General features: G+C 39.0%; 1 protein-coding gene and 1 long non-coding RNA gene across 2 annotated transcripts in view; both read left to right on the top strand.

Annotated features, from left to right (window-relative positions):
• Nucleotides 1-15,476, top strand: part of LOC116720590 (uncharacterized) — a 957,300-nt gene that overhangs the window by 481,741 nt on the left and 460,083 nt on the right. The window lies entirely within an intron of this gene.
• On the top strand, nucleotides 742-11,334 carry LOC116720481 (mitogen-activated protein kinase 12). The gene is made up of 12 exons (XM_032563772.1): nucleotides 742-974; nucleotides 1,754-1,883; nucleotides 3,687-3,745; nucleotides 3,985-4,096; nucleotides 5,390-5,419; nucleotides 5,546-5,593; nucleotides 6,453-6,567; nucleotides 7,878-7,949; nucleotides 8,205-8,284; nucleotides 9,469-9,547; nucleotides 9,713-9,886; nucleotides 10,031-11,334. The coding sequence occupies exons 1-12, from the start codon at nucleotides 841-843 to the stop codon at nucleotides 10,090-10,092; spliced, it is 1,095 nt and encodes a 364-aa protein (XP_032419663.1). The 5' UTR covers nucleotides 742-840; the 3' UTR covers nucleotides 10,093-11,334.

Below are 15,476 nucleotides of genomic sequence, written 5' to 3' on the forward strand. Positions count from 1 at the left end.
ACAATTAATACACAATAATTTATTATATTCCAAATGAAACATAGAAAGCTAAACCTAGCCATAGCCTTCAATGGTAATGTCTCCAAAAATGTTGATTTGCTTCAAAATGTCAGTAATGGACTCCCATATACTATTTAATTAAGTGAAATGCAAAGACCCATAACCGTGTTTTTAAATCCTTTAAAAAAGGTAAAAGAAACAGAAAACAACACAATCTTATTAATAATAATAATAATAATAATAATAATTAATAATAAAACCCACTATTTTGCCCCACCAACGTTAGAATTCAGAAACATGTGCATTGTAAGAATTCTTCTCTTCCCTTCTTGTAAATATAGGAACAAAGTCCAACATCGATTTAAAAGCAGATAATGATCAAGGAAATAATTTAGACAGCAAAACATGAATCATGGAAGTGCGTCTTTGAATACATTCCAGGTAGCTAAAGGTTTCTCAGCCTTTTTACATTTGATTTAAAAAAAAAAAAAAAAACAGAGTACAGTTTTTAAAGTCTCTTGTTCTGTGTTGCCTTCACGTGTGGTGGAAGAGGTGAAAGGATTATGACACAAAGAAAGTGAAACTGTTGAATGTATAGAACACATTTTTCTGTCTTGAAATGTGTTCTATGAATTTCTTAAACTCCCCGTCAAATGCTGGATTTTCTGCAGCTAATAAAAACTAAGGGAGCGTGTCCGGAAACGCGCGGAGGCGTCTCCCACGCGCGCGCTCCCACGCGCGCGCGTGCTCCCACCCTTCCCGCTGAACAGACCCCACCTGTCAGGTAGAAACAGCGCGCGCGGTCAAAGCGCCCGCAGCGACCTGAAATCCCGGGCCGCCATGCAGTCTCCGGTCAGGAATTCTCCCGTCAGGCCGGGTTTCCACCGGGTGGAGGTGCAGAAAACCACCTGGGATGTCCCGGAGAGATACGCGACGCTGCTGGCGATCGGCTCCGGAGCTTACGGCACAGTGTGGTGAGTTTACCCCGGGTAGGGTGCGAAAACATTTGAAGAAAAATAGTCACTCTTTCAACATTTTTAAAATGATTATCGATATTATAACTTCTTTTTTTTTAAATTCTCACTGTCATATAGTCACCAATTTAGATTTGCGCTCTTCTTATTTACATTTTAGTGTTAATAAAACTTTTGTTGTTCTGCTGTTCCTTTAATCATTCTGAAACATTGTCAAGCTGCTAGTATAGTTTTATAGATCAGTGCTGTCCTAAAGTTCTAAAGTATCCCAAGCCATTGACTGAGTTTGGATGTAAATTGACTTATCCTGTGTGTTTTTAGGACCTAAATATGCATTCCACAGCTGTGTGGTTTAGGCAGCCCGACAGGCCAGGATCAAATGGTTTTGCTAACAGAAACAGTTTTTGTCTGCCTGAAGATCGCAGATCGGCAAGTCAATGCAGGTCCTCCAAAATGACAAGAATCTCCCCCACAAACCTTTTCAACACTACAGGCAGGAATGTGAGCTGTCCAGTTCTTTCTAGTGATCTCCCACTGAAACACTAGAAACTGCTGATGAGTTATTGTCTGTTAACACTGATGTTGTTTTGGTTCAGATCTGGTAAATCTCCCTACAGGGACAGTAATAAAGTGATGCAGATAATGATACTGATATATAGACAAAAGGTGTGTCAGAAAACAACAACCCTTAGGTTCCTGACTTCCATCAGAGTATCCGTGTAAGTCATGTGAGCCAGTGTGTACCATGTCAATAAGACAGTGTGTTTAATCTTGTTTAGCTCCGCCATCGACCAGAAGACCAAAGAGAAGGTGGCGATCAAGAAGCTGTATCGGCCCTTTCAGTCCCTCATCCATGCGAAGCGAGCCTACAGGGAGCTCAGGCTGCTCCGCCACATCCAGCACGATAATGTGAGAAGAAACGTTGCAGGAAATGACAATTAGTCTGCATTCAACAAGTACAGTGATGCGAAAAACATATTTCTCTCCTTAAAGATGACTTAGTAACAGTTAAATGAATCAAATCTTAAAGATTCAACATAGCCCAAGTAAGCACAAAAATCTGTATTTTTTGTTTTCCAGAAACATTGTGCCATTTTGTAGCACAATCAAGTAACTATGTTTCTTTCAGTTGTTAAAAACAATACTGTATATATCAAATATGACTTAAAAGAAATTTTACTTTGCAATTTAACGCCTTGAAATTGGATCTCTGTCTCTTTAAAAACTCCTGCTCTGTCTGAAACTTTGCCTTCAGGAAGTCATCACCATATGAGCTCAGCAGATGAACAGTTCCACCAGGTGTTTGTTAATTGCTGCTGGCTCGTCAGAAGGAGCTAGCTAGAGATTAAAGGAGAAATTCTTTAATCTCTCATGGCAACCATTGTGCTGTGCAAACCATCTTATTGGAGCTACTGAGCCACTGAGCTTCTCTTATAATGAAGTCAAATATCTTTAAGTCATATTTGGTATATATTTCATTTTTATAACAACTAAAGGTAACAGTTTCTTGATTGTGCTATAAGATGGCACTAAATGCATAATGCTAATTGCATAATACTGCATCTTTAAATCCAGTTGAGATGAGGCATAACTTTTAACAGACCAATCATACTTGGAAATCCTTCAGCCTGGCTAACAAAAGAAGAGCAGGCCAAAATTCCTCCATTGCGATTTAAAAGACTCAGTGCCAAGCTATCATGGTTAGGGGCTGATTAGTTTTTCAACTAGACTGGTTTGGATGTATTAGTTCTCTTAACAAATGTAATCATTTGAAAATGCATTTTTGTATTGACTCTGGTTCTTTGTCTGATGGTTGATGTTCTCAAATTTGTAATTGTGACAAAAAAGTAAAACCTGCAGCAACCGGTAAAGAGGCAAACATTTCTTTAGCCTACATTCTTAATTGAGGAAAATACCTCTCTACTGGATCTTCTCTTGAAATCAGTTTCTGTTACCACTGTATGGCACCTCAGGTGAAGTTCAACGTCAAGGTTACCCCTAACTTTCTAATCTTGCTAAAAAATGTTCCTATTCTTTCAAATACAGTTGATTTTTATTTTTTACGTTATATTAGATTCCTTTTTTCTTAAAATAAATTTTCAAATTCATTGCCCTCTAGGAACAAAGATGTAAACAAAATGTATATTTCACACTTTGAAGTGTAAAAAATACACTCAACAGACACGTTGTTAGTTACATATGTTTGACTGCTTGCTAACACAAACATCAACTCACCTCGGTTTATGCCTGATCAAGTTCCAACAAAGCATCGGCATGCCGAACCATCTCCTGCTTTACAGAGCGTAGAGTCAAGATGATAGGTAGTAGCAGCCAAAATGACCCATTTGCTACAGTTAAGGTATTCAGAATCTAAGCACCCAACACTTCAAACAGCAGTAGAACGTCACACCAGATGCCAACGCCAGTCAGCTAAGAACATGAAGCTGAGGCTACAGTTCACCCAGGTGCTGAAAGATTGGACAGGAACAGATTGCTAATCCATTGCCTGGTCTAAGTGTTGATTTAAGTCGTCTTGTGGTAGGGTCAGAATTTGACATAAAACATGAAACTATGGATCTGTTCTGCTGTTAAGTCAATGATCCAGGCTGGTGTAAATGTGTTTTAATGTACATATAAAGAACGGGAAAATGATCACAAGTAAATATCCTAAAGGTTGAGCTTGTATATTGATTGATTAATTTTTCTTTAAAGGTGATCTGCCTTCTTAACGTCTTTACACCCGACTCCACACTGGAGAAATTCCAAACCTTGTAAGTAGAACAATTCTGCTGGTTTCTGCAGCTCATTGAGTTTGGTTCAATGTTTCAGCTTCGTCCTGCTTGTTTTTACTTGGTTTGTTCATTCAAATATTGATCTCCTTTCCTTTTTACTGTCTACATTTTCAAAATTGCTTTATATATCCTGAACTTTTAGGCTTAGGCCTGAAGATTTGATTTGATTTAGTTTATACTTGTGTTTCTTTCCTCCCTTGATATCTGTCAATCTTTAGTTACATGGTGATGCCCTTTGTAGCCCAAGATCTGGGCCACATTATGAAGAGAAAGAGATTATCTGATCGCATCATCACATATCTGTTTTATCAACTGCTAAGAGGCCTGAAGGTGAGTGATTTGATTATTATTATTATTATTATTATTATTATTATTATTATTTGCTTTATTTACGATCTCCTACTGGGCCATTTGTGATATACAACCACCTCCCTGCGTCTCCAAATAAGCTTATTATGCAGGTCTTTGTGTCTTGCAAAAGTTTATTTTCTGTTGAATAACACATTTCTGTGTTTTATTTGGATTTTAAGTGCTAGACCAACACATAGTAGTACACAGTTGTAAAGTAGAAGGTTTTTTTGTTTTATTTCTTTATAAATAAAAATATAGAAAGTGTGATTGGATTTATATTCAGTTCCCCTGAGCCAACACTTTTTAGGACTACAAATTACAGCTGCAACTTACATGTAGCCACTGCTAAAAGGTGTATTCTCTGATAGGTAAAATATTCCACAGTTTTGATGGAGTTTATCACACTTGTGCGTCGGTGTAAAAAAATCTCAGCAACAATCTCACCAGGATAGAAATGTCAAAATATCTCAGCTTCAACAAGTCTGAACCAAGTCATATTAACAAAATGAAGCAGCAGCAGCACAAGGTGGAACATGCACAGAGGAGAAAAAAAACACTCTTACTGCCTTCCTAGATCACAAAGATAAGGGACCCGTCTGGGAAGAAAAAGAGCGTCTTGTGAGCAAAACTGAGGCCGAGCTTAGGGAGTGTCAATACCAAAACCAAGTTAATGCAACAGAGGCCCAGTGATGAAGTTAATACTGCTTCCAGAAAATAGAAATCTTCTGATAAGTCCAAATGAACCTGAAGCAGGAAAAGTGTGCTTCGATTTAATGCCAGAAATAGTTTTTCAGTGTATGTACATGTCTAATTTCAGCTATGTATCTTATTTGCAGAATGTTTTCTGCCTTTACAAAACAGTTCTTTAACTAGTTCATCAACTATAGTTCATCAACTACTCAGTGTTTTGTATAAGAAAAAGCATTTAACTATTGTGTTAATAAATGACTGTGATTGCACAACAAATACATTTAAGAGAATGTTCAAAGGAATCTTGTCAGATAATCTGTTCTTTATGCCATTCCCAGGCAGAGTGTGTCATGGGTGTGTGTCTTCCTTACCCTTATTTATCCCCTCAGGCACTGCTAGTTAATATGTAACCAACAGTGCTTTGTGGAAACACAATTCTAACTGTAAAACTAGAGTACGTATGCATATATCTTAAGATGTTTCTTTCTTTTGATATGTTTTTCCAACATCTCTTAAGTTCACAAAGATAATCTCCCTACTGTCTTCCTAATGTTCTTAAATCCATGTTGTTGTTCTCTGCAGTACATCCACTCTGCTGGGATCATACATCGGGTTGGTATACATCAGCTTCAATGTCTAATTCATTAATAACTCGTTTAGATTTTTCTTTATTTTTCTGCCAGCAAAGAAGCAAACATATGCTGAAATTAATGCCAAGGTGTTACTCGTGTGTTGTAGGATCTGAAGCCGGGCAATCTGGCCGTGAGTGAATCCTGTGAATTAAAGGTAAGTTCTCAAAATGTATGACAGTGGTGGGCACCGCAAACTATAAATGTAGCTGCCCTAACCTTAAAACATACACATTAGTTCCACTAACGCCAAAGTCCTACGCCAACGTAGTGGTTAGTGGAAGCTAATGCTAAAGCGCTACATTCAACCATAGTTATACCCATCATGTGTCACAAAGAGAGCATGGAGTCTCTCAAAAATAGTTAGTATTTATGAATGTTATGTATGTTTTCATTAACACACCTGATTGTCCATGTAACTGTTTTCTGTTGTAGGCTGTACCTCATTGCTTCATGTTTTGCTTACTTGCAATTTGCTCAAAGCTTTTTGGAAAAAAAGAAAGGAAAGGAGAAGAGAGGAAATGGAAATGCTGCATAAACAGGCTGCATCCTCTTCACCAGCATGAATGCAAACGGCTGACTACTTGAAAAATTCTTGACAGTCAATAATTAAAACTACAACAAAGAGGTTCACTTTTATTCAACTGAAAGTTTACAAAATAGCCAAATAAGTGAGTCTTTCAGAATCAGAGTCTAAATAGGCTAAACGTTTTGAAAGTTTGCAAAAACATTAAAGTGCTAAACAAAAAATGATCTCTGCCATTAGAGGAGTAGCCAAAGTGTGTACCTGCTAAAGGTAAAGTGTAGAGACAAACTAACACCTTGATATCACATTCCCTATAGTGAAACTGGGTGGCTTACAGGACAATGCAGAAACACAAAATAGAATAGGTCAATCAAAGTTCTGACCACAATTTTATTGTGAATTTGCATCAAAACTTGAAACTGAATATTCACAGTGCTCCTCATATTGAAAGAATTAAGTACAGAAAAAAATCAAGTGCCATTCATTTCAGATTCTGGATTTTGGTCTGGCGAGACAAACTGAGAGTGAAATGACTGGTTATGTGGTCACACGCTGGTACAGAGCACCTGAGGTCATTTTCAACTGGATGCACTACAGTCAGGCAGGTAAGAACAATACTGTGCATCTTTAATATCAATTTGTCTCAAATAGGCCTGTCACGATAGCAAATTTTGCTCAACGATTAATTGTCTCAAAAATTATTGCGATAAACGATAATATTGTTTGAAGACCTTTTTACACTGATTTAATGGAAATGACGTAATAATGCATGCGATTTCTTGCCAAAGATAGATACACTTTATTTTCAAAAGAACACTTAACACTTGAGCTGATAAACAAAATAAACAAAACAACCAAAAACAAAAATAAAATGGATTCTCAGTCTCCATTAACAAAAAACTCACTTGAAAAAAAACAACTAAACAACATAAAGCCAAAGTGGAAATAAATACTGCATTCAACCAAAAGACTGCAGATTATGAAGTCTGTATATTATGTTGCCCTTCAGTAATAATTAGATTTAAATAGAGAAGATGGGCAAATCCGACTACATGATGCAATAGTTCACACTACAAGGTTTTTGCTCCTATTTTTCCCCTTCCAACAATCTTAGAAAGTTGGTCTTTCTAAGATTGTGTGGTGTGTTACGGTAGATCGTGCTCCGATCCAAATCAGGGGTTTTCCCCGACTGGGAGCTTAACACAGCCTGTTGAATGTGACAGGCAGCCAATCAGAAGAGGATTCTCCTCTGTGCTTTCTGAGGGGAAATTATGGAGGGGAATCCCAAACAGCTGACACGACGCAACGATATGTGGAAACAACATTAATGTTTATTCAACATGCAAAGAATATAGAAATGACAAGGGGAGGAGTTGGAGCGAAATTGCTACCGCAGTTGATAAACCCGGTAACTTTTCAGCTGTTCTTCGTTAACGTGACGTAAATAGGCTATAATGATTTTCATTCAGTCAGAACTGACACTAGCCATATGCACTGCAGGTAGATTGTAGTAAAGCATTGATTAATGCCTGGTTTTAAAATTAGTTCACTGGACTTGTAGCCATTATTTTGTGCCCATTGTTGGACACCACACGGCAGGAACGAACCCGATAGAACCGTTATACCTAGGATTTCTGTGGCTAATGTGTGGTCTGTCAGGTTTTGAAAATGGGCCAGCGATCGGCCGACAGCTCTAAGATCGTGTTGTGTGCGCTGGGCATTACACTAAGGAAATGAGGAAGGGAGGGTCAGTGGAGAGCACCGGAGTTTAGCCTTTTTTCATTCAGTGTCATTAACAGAATTGATTTACCGTTTATCGTGGCAGGCCTAGTCTCAAATGAAATATGCTATTGAAGTAGGCTACAACACAACATGTCAAACAGATTTTTGTGACTGAGATTCTGCCTCTTTGCAGTGGACGTCTGGTCAGCCGCCTGCATCCTGGCTGAAATGATCACCAGCACTGTGCTTTTCCCAGGACACGACAGTATCCACATACAGATATCTTCATGCTCAATTATTATAAGGATAAAGAATAAGGCTTGAGTTTCAATCCTTATTCCTACATGTGAAAGGAATAAATGGCTGAATCATATACTCATGAATATAAATCAGCATGTGTGCTAATATTAGCTTAATGTATTAATAAGAAAATGTTCAAATTAAATTTAGTTGATTTAAAATACAGCTAAACAGACACACACTGAACAGATAGCCCTGGTTTTCTTACCTAAGCATCCAGGTATTGATCAGCTGAAGAAGATCCTCAATCTGACAGGAACACCAGACTCGTCCCTAGTGCAGAAGATGCAGAGTAAAGATGTGAGTTATTTTTTGTCCACAAAACAACCATACTGACATTTCCAGTATGCTACTGATGCAGACAAATTTGTTTGCACACCTGGTCAAGATGTGCATAAATTAATCATTAGTTGCAGTTAATGTCCTGAACCTATCATTGAAGAGAGGTTCTTCTGGTCCCCCAATCTAGATCTGAAATTGAGATAGCTGTGGAAGAAGGTTGATTTTGTGTTTTGGTGAACTCAGTTTACATGTGTTTTGTGGACTTGGAGAAGGCATTCAAATGTCTCCCTTGGGTAGTCCTGTGTATGGGGAACCAGGCTATACACAGCACTGGCTGTTAGGTCTCTGTACAACTAATGCCAGAGTTTGGTCCTTGTTGCAGACAGTAAGTTGGACTCCACCAAGGTTGCCCTTTGTCACTAATTGTGTTCGTAACCTTTCCCTGGAGTAGTTTGCAGTGGAGTGTGAACCAGCCAGAATATAAATTAGGAACTACCCATTTCTGGTGTTGAACCAGGGTAGAATACATTCACCACGTCAGAGACAAGGTCCTGCCCTAAGTAGAGGAGTTGAAGTATCTTGTGGTGGTGTTTGTGAACGAGGGAAAAATGGTCAATAGGCAGATTTGTGTGGTGTCTGCAGTGGTGCAGGTGCTGTAACTGTCTGCCATGATGAAGAGCTTTTGCCAAAAGGCAAAGCTCTTGGTTTAACGGTTGATCTATATTCCTGCCCTCATCTATGGTCACGTCATGGTGCCTGGGCTATCGCTTAGAGACAGTGTGAAAAGCTTGATCATCCTGGAGGGACTCAAAGTGCTGCTTCTTCACGTCAAGAGGAACCAGTTCAGGTGACTGGGGCAATCCAATTAGGATGCCTCCTGGATGCCTTCCTGTTGAGATGTTCCATGCACATCCCAACAGGAGCAGACCTAGCAGAAGACCCTGGACACACTGCAGGGACTATGTTTCTCTGCTGGGCTAGGAACGCCTTGGGAGCTGGCCCAAGTGGCTGGAGAGAGGGAGGTCTAGGAGGTCAGGGCTTAGGCTGCTGCCCCTGTAACTCAACCCTGGATAAGCGGAAGACAATGGATGGATATCATGCTACTGAAATAAGAGATTAATCTATTTGAAGGTTTTCACTCATTTTCATCAGTGTTTGTCAGTTTCTGAAAAATCATGTGACTCGTGTCATTTATTTTTCAGGCACAGTCATATGTGCAAGGTCTGCCCTCACAAAAGAAGAAGAATTTTAAATTAGTGTTTCCAACAATGAATGAGAAAGGTGAGTTTGTTTATGCGGACCTGACTCTAGGTCTATAACATACCAGAAAAAGTACAGTGTGCCTTCTAATAGAAACACTTACAGTAAATAAAATCAAATCAACCCAAGTCTGAAAGCATTGACGGTTAATAGAAGACGGGATGGTTTCTGTCCTGATGCCTCCAGCTTTAAACCTTCTGGAGGGGATGTTGCTGCTGGATCCAGAGAAGAGGCTCACAGCCAATCAAGGACTGGCCCACCCGTTTCTGTCAGAATACCACGACGCAGACTCAGAACCAGACTCCAAACCTTACGATGACTCCTTCGAGAGCCTTGAGCTCGATGTCGGAGAATGGAAGAGTATGTATGGCAAAGCTAAAGACTCGGGTGCTCTCTACTGAGACAATCTAAATCCTAGTGTAGTGACGATTTCATATTCCTGAAAGATTTGTTTGTACACAAGAGATTTCTCTGCTAAATTTAACACTGCTTTCTGTTTTCCAGGTCTTATCCACATGGAGATCATGACTTTTGACCCCGATAACCCAGGCCAGACAGCCATGTAAGACATGTCGGTGTGGCTGTCTGTGTCAGGTTCAAAGGTCAAGAACAATTGGGGAGGGGTTGAAAGCAGCATGAACTGTTTTAGCATTTTTGCTTCAGCTTACATGTTTATCATTTGATACAAGATTCAATAAAGGGCAGGTTTTGTGGATATGGTTGCCTGTACAGCCATGGCGGAAAGATGCTGTTTATTTTATTAGCAAGTTTATTAATTTTACAGTTGAAGCCAGATATTTACATACACTATACAAAGGCACATATTCTTTTTCCCATCATATACCCTGCTACTTTCTAAATGTCACAATAATGATACATAGACTTCTTTTTAACTTTCCACAAATCCATTAGTTTCCCTACATTTTCTTAATATTTGGAAGAATTGTCCCATAAACCATATGACTTGATTCAAACATTCTGGGGTTCATTCCATAAGCTTCTCACAATAGCTTGCTAGAAATTTGTCCCATTCCTCCTGAATAAACTGGTGTAACTGAGTCAGACTTGTCACTCACACACCATTTTTAAGCTACAACATTTTGATGGAGCTGAAGTCAATGTTTTGTAATGACCACTGCAAAAACATCGATATTGTTGCCCTTAAGCCACTTTGTAACTAATCCAGATCTGTACTGTGGAAGGTCTGTTTGTGCTGACATCTGTTTCCCCACTGCATGACATTCTTTTCCTTTCTAATCAACTTTGTGAAGTTCACTTGTAAAGTTTCCCTTGCTCCAAACATAATGATGGTCATGTGCACAAACACCACATGACACCATAGAGAATGTCTCCAAAAATGATCCCTTGGACATTTATAAATTGTAATCTGGCTTTTTATGTTGTTTGGAGTAATGGCTTCTTCTTCTCTGCTTGGCCTTTCAGTCCATGTTGGTAAAAGACTAGTTTCAGGACAAAACTGTGTTTCTCCCTGTGACATCAAAGTCTGTGGTTTATCCAACAGTATTTAAGTCTGACATCTACCTCCTCCTTTCACGACCAGAAACAGATCTAGAGCAGCCATGGCAACTCAACAAACACTGAATCAGTTTTTAGGTGGGAATGATGTAAGCTATGTGCTTTATTTAAGATGTATTTCAGTGTCACTGGTTGTTCTAAACAAAGAAATTGACTGTTGTTATTAATCTGTAACCTAAACCCTTATGAATGCCAATAACGGCAACTAAAATGTTTGTTAAAAAAAAGTTTATAAACTGCCTAAATGTACTGAAATAAAAACCTAAGGATTACCTTGTTTCATGGTGTTGTATGGCAGACTAGAAAGTCATCACAGTAGCTCCATCGTTATGTTCTCCTTGTTTTTTCCTGCAGAATTCTGGTCTGTCCCTCTAGTTTCTCTTGAAACATTATTCCCCTCACTGTAGCACACCAACCTGTTGACACAGTTCAGCAAGCTCTGCACTGGTGGCAACAGGATCCTCTTGAGAACATCCAGCTTGAATATTCGTCATTGCAGTGTCCTGCAAATTAAATGTGACATTTTATGCAAACCAATGATGGCTGCACACTTTTCTTTGTAACAAACCTTTGCTCCTACTATATGAACTTAAACCACAATGTTTACAAAACCACATTTCTGTCACTGCCTAGGTTATGGCCATATCATAGGACCATTAGTTTGGTCATTGCCTTCCTGTGCAGTTCCCCTTGATTCTCATCATCCTTCAGTGCTCCATCTAGAATTTCTCCCATTGACTTGGATTGGTCTGTTAGAATTTCAGCTGGGCCAATCAGCGAACAGAAAGTGAGGTGAACAATGATGTTGATTTTCTGAGTTGGTTTAGAATTGTGGTCTACTTATAGTTGTAGTTTGACAATTGCAACAGATGATGTAAACAGACCCATTGAGTCTGTTGGCCACACTTTCAAATATTGAGCAACTAAAGTAAGAAGAAGGAATGTTTAAGAGATTTTATTGCTGCAGCTCTCAGTAACAGCCATCATGTTCCATCATATATACACGGGGCCTGATTGTTTACAGCACATGCAATTTCAGGTAAGCTTTATCGACGTGGCCAAACATTTTAGTCCAAGCCTTTAGCAAACAATTGTTTCTCAATAGCCAGGTGTCCAGACTCTGTGAATGAAGCAAAGCGTAGAACAAGAGTCTGGTTTTCACCAGGCGAAGGGCAACAACAGAATAGTTCAAATGATTTGCAAGACTTTTAGTTAATCATTGAATTAGACAGAGTTGACCTGAAACATTTTTCCCCACATTTCAGTCAAACCCCACTTACTAAGGTAGAACTGACTAAGCTGGACTTACCTGACTGATTGTCCATTTAAAAACAATATACTGCCCTCACAAGACTGACTTTATAACACATGCTGTGGGAGACATGTTCTCAGACATTCAGAGGGGTAACCCTGGCTAATACAGTCTGTGTATGCTTTAGCTCCTGAACCTGCAGCATGCCTCACTGTGGAGCTGCTTGATGTAAAATCTTAATGCTTTATCTCATTATGCATTAAATGTCAATTTAATCTGTAGAGTGTCTTTGTTCTATAGCATGTTGCCTATTTTCAAATAAAACACTGCAGTATATTTCAAAAGGTGCAACAGTAAATTAATATTTGTCTGGTTCTGAAATGACACCCTCACTGCTAGGACTGTAAAATTAACATAAGAATGACATTTCAGTCCTGACTACTTCCTTAAGGTACAATAAGGAATTGCATCTTATGCTAATGAGGAATATCTTATTTTGCAAATGGAAAAGAACTGTCGCATGAACCAGTTAGTTATTCTTCCTTTCAGTCACTAGAGGGCAGCATTCATGTACAGATAAAACATCATACAGCAGGTTTGTTGCTGCTAACTTCCTTATTTACCTGTGTTCCTTAGCTACAGTGTCTGCCCTTTTCCTAGAACACAGCCTGACTTAATATCTTTTCCTAGCTTTTTCTCTGATGAAATGTGCTGCACTGAAATGAAAACGCTTTTCTATATGTGTAATAATTAGGGTTATCAACTCAACACCTCCAAAATACGGGACAGCTTCACCACGGTGCGGGCTTAATTACATAATGTGTCAATTGTGACGTAATTGCACAATATTCCTTATTTGTCCAACACCAAAGCGGTAAAAGGTATAGTAAAAAGGTTCGGTTTGTTTGCCAAAGCACTTCAAACCATCTTTGTAGTTTTTCCTCGTACAGTAAGTTTTGATATGGTGAAACAGGCAATTCAGCTGTAAAGTGGCAGTTGGGAGCAGCAAGAAGGTCCTCGGTTCAAATCTTTCAGCATGTTCACTCTGTGCACGCATGGGTTCCCACCAGATATTCAGGCTTCTTCCCAGCTTAAAAACATTAGGTTCTCTAAGTTGACCTCAGGTGTGAGTGTGTGTCTCTATGTCTCTACGTTGTCTCTCACCCAGTGACCACCAGGTGTATTTAATCATGTGTTTCAACCTTGTTGCCTATTGAATTTAATAAAAACATGAAGCACCAGTGTCAAAGCAAGTGTGAACAAATATCAGATAAATTCAAACATATATCAAATTACATAAATTATGTTAAAAGTCTCTCCTGTCTCTGATCGTGTCACACCCTTCATCACTTCAAGACAGGCAGCCCTTGCAGCTCTTGAATCATGTATCTGCTCAGGCATGTTGCATTCACCTCCACTTACTCAAACATTTGGCAGACTGTCTTCCACTTCTCAGAGTCATTTGTGTGGCATGTCCACAGAGTTGACAGCACATGCCAGAATTTGCTGAACTGTCATAGCTAGGGGCTGCAAGCAAGTTTTCTTTTTTTCTTTCCATAGGTTTCTGAAAATAACTGTCTATAGGCAGGGGCAGAGCCAAAGGAGGGGCCAGGAGGGCACTGGCCCCCCCTGACATCTGATTGCCCCCCTCAGTTGCCCTCCCTGATGATTGACATGTAGCAACACCAGGTCATTCCTGTACATTATTTGGAATCATTGTAAGCCAACCTAATAGCCAAAGAAGAAAAACAATAATAAATATATGAAAAGAAAATGTATAGAACTTTATATAAGTCCATGTGATAATATATATGCTACTCCTCTATTTAAACTATAATAAGTGGATCAAAACAACTTGATCACTCACTGTCTTTAGGTTTTCTCCATGTGCTGCAAACTCATTAAATGCATTAGAAGCCCGAGCCACCATTAAGTAAATAATTCTGGTCCGACCCGATTTTAGTTGCCTCTATAGTCCATAATGTCTGGACATGTGCACCAGCCAGGGGCGTTAATTATAACCTGTCAAATGACGGACGGGCTTCAAATTTTCCCATAGTTTAAAAAAACAACCAGTCAAATACGGAAAATATTCCGTTAACACGACCTCTCCCTCTTTCATATACTGTATATATACAGTATATACTCATACATATAGATGTGTATACATACATATAGATAGATGGATCTATATGTAGATGTATATATATACACACACATTCTCATTTTTGCCACACCCCCCAACCCCTTCGAGATAGCCCTGATCCCCCTTGCCCCCCCCTCAACTTTAAAAGTCTAGCTCCGCCACTGTCTATAGGTGATGTAACATTTCAATTCAATTGCTAATTTTAAGCTGATCATAAATAGAATCCACATTGAAAGAAATGGATGTAATCACAGCTTTTAATGTACTAAAAGTTTCCTACTTAAACTACTTTTATAGATTTTATCTATAAAAGTAGTATACATGTCGTATATTGAAATATTTCATCTGGCTGCAGGTTTCAGTCACAAATTTGTCAATTACTCAGATTCATTGTCTACTTGTTTCTACAGTAACATGCAGATATTTAAACTACAAAACACAGCCGCTCTAGCTGAGGCCTGCTTGCCTCTAGAGTCCAGTCCAAGTCGACTGGGTCTGAAGTTTCTTGCTAATTGCCCATCCCAACACTGGACTTGAACACTGGTGTTTTGTTAGTCAGCCAGGCTGTATGTTGTTTACATGTTGGCTGTTTGTTCTGCCTGGGTCACGTCAGTTAGATGGATTTTGCTATTAGAGCTTTCATTTATATTAATGTCTGAATTTGTGTAGGCTGTGTGTTGGCTAATTAAGTGTAGCCAGGTGGCAGGATGTCTAAAAGAGAAGCTAGCTGTATGTCCCTCACCTCTGAAATCAAGATTTGTTCCTTAGCGCAGGGTTTGTGTGTCCACAGCTGAACTCTGTGGTGGAAGAAGCACCAACTTTACTCAACACAAGATGCCCCAAAAAGGTTTTACTTTTTTACGAACAGGTTCAACTAATAAGATTTACTGTAATAGTAAAACACTAAATGAGATATATTTGTATATACACATTAGCGCTTTACCCTGCTAGATGGAACAAGAAGTTGAAGAAACTGTAGTTAAAATCTCCCATGATACTTTCCATCAAAAGTGGGT

This window comes from Xiphophorus hellerii, chromosome 1 (genome assembly GCF_003331165.1).
Source record: "Xiphophorus hellerii strain 12219 chromosome 1, Xiphophorus_hellerii-4.1, whole genome shotgun sequence".
Taxonomy (NCBI): Eukaryota; Metazoa; Chordata; class Actinopteri; order Cyprinodontiformes; family Poeciliidae; genus Xiphophorus; species Xiphophorus hellerii.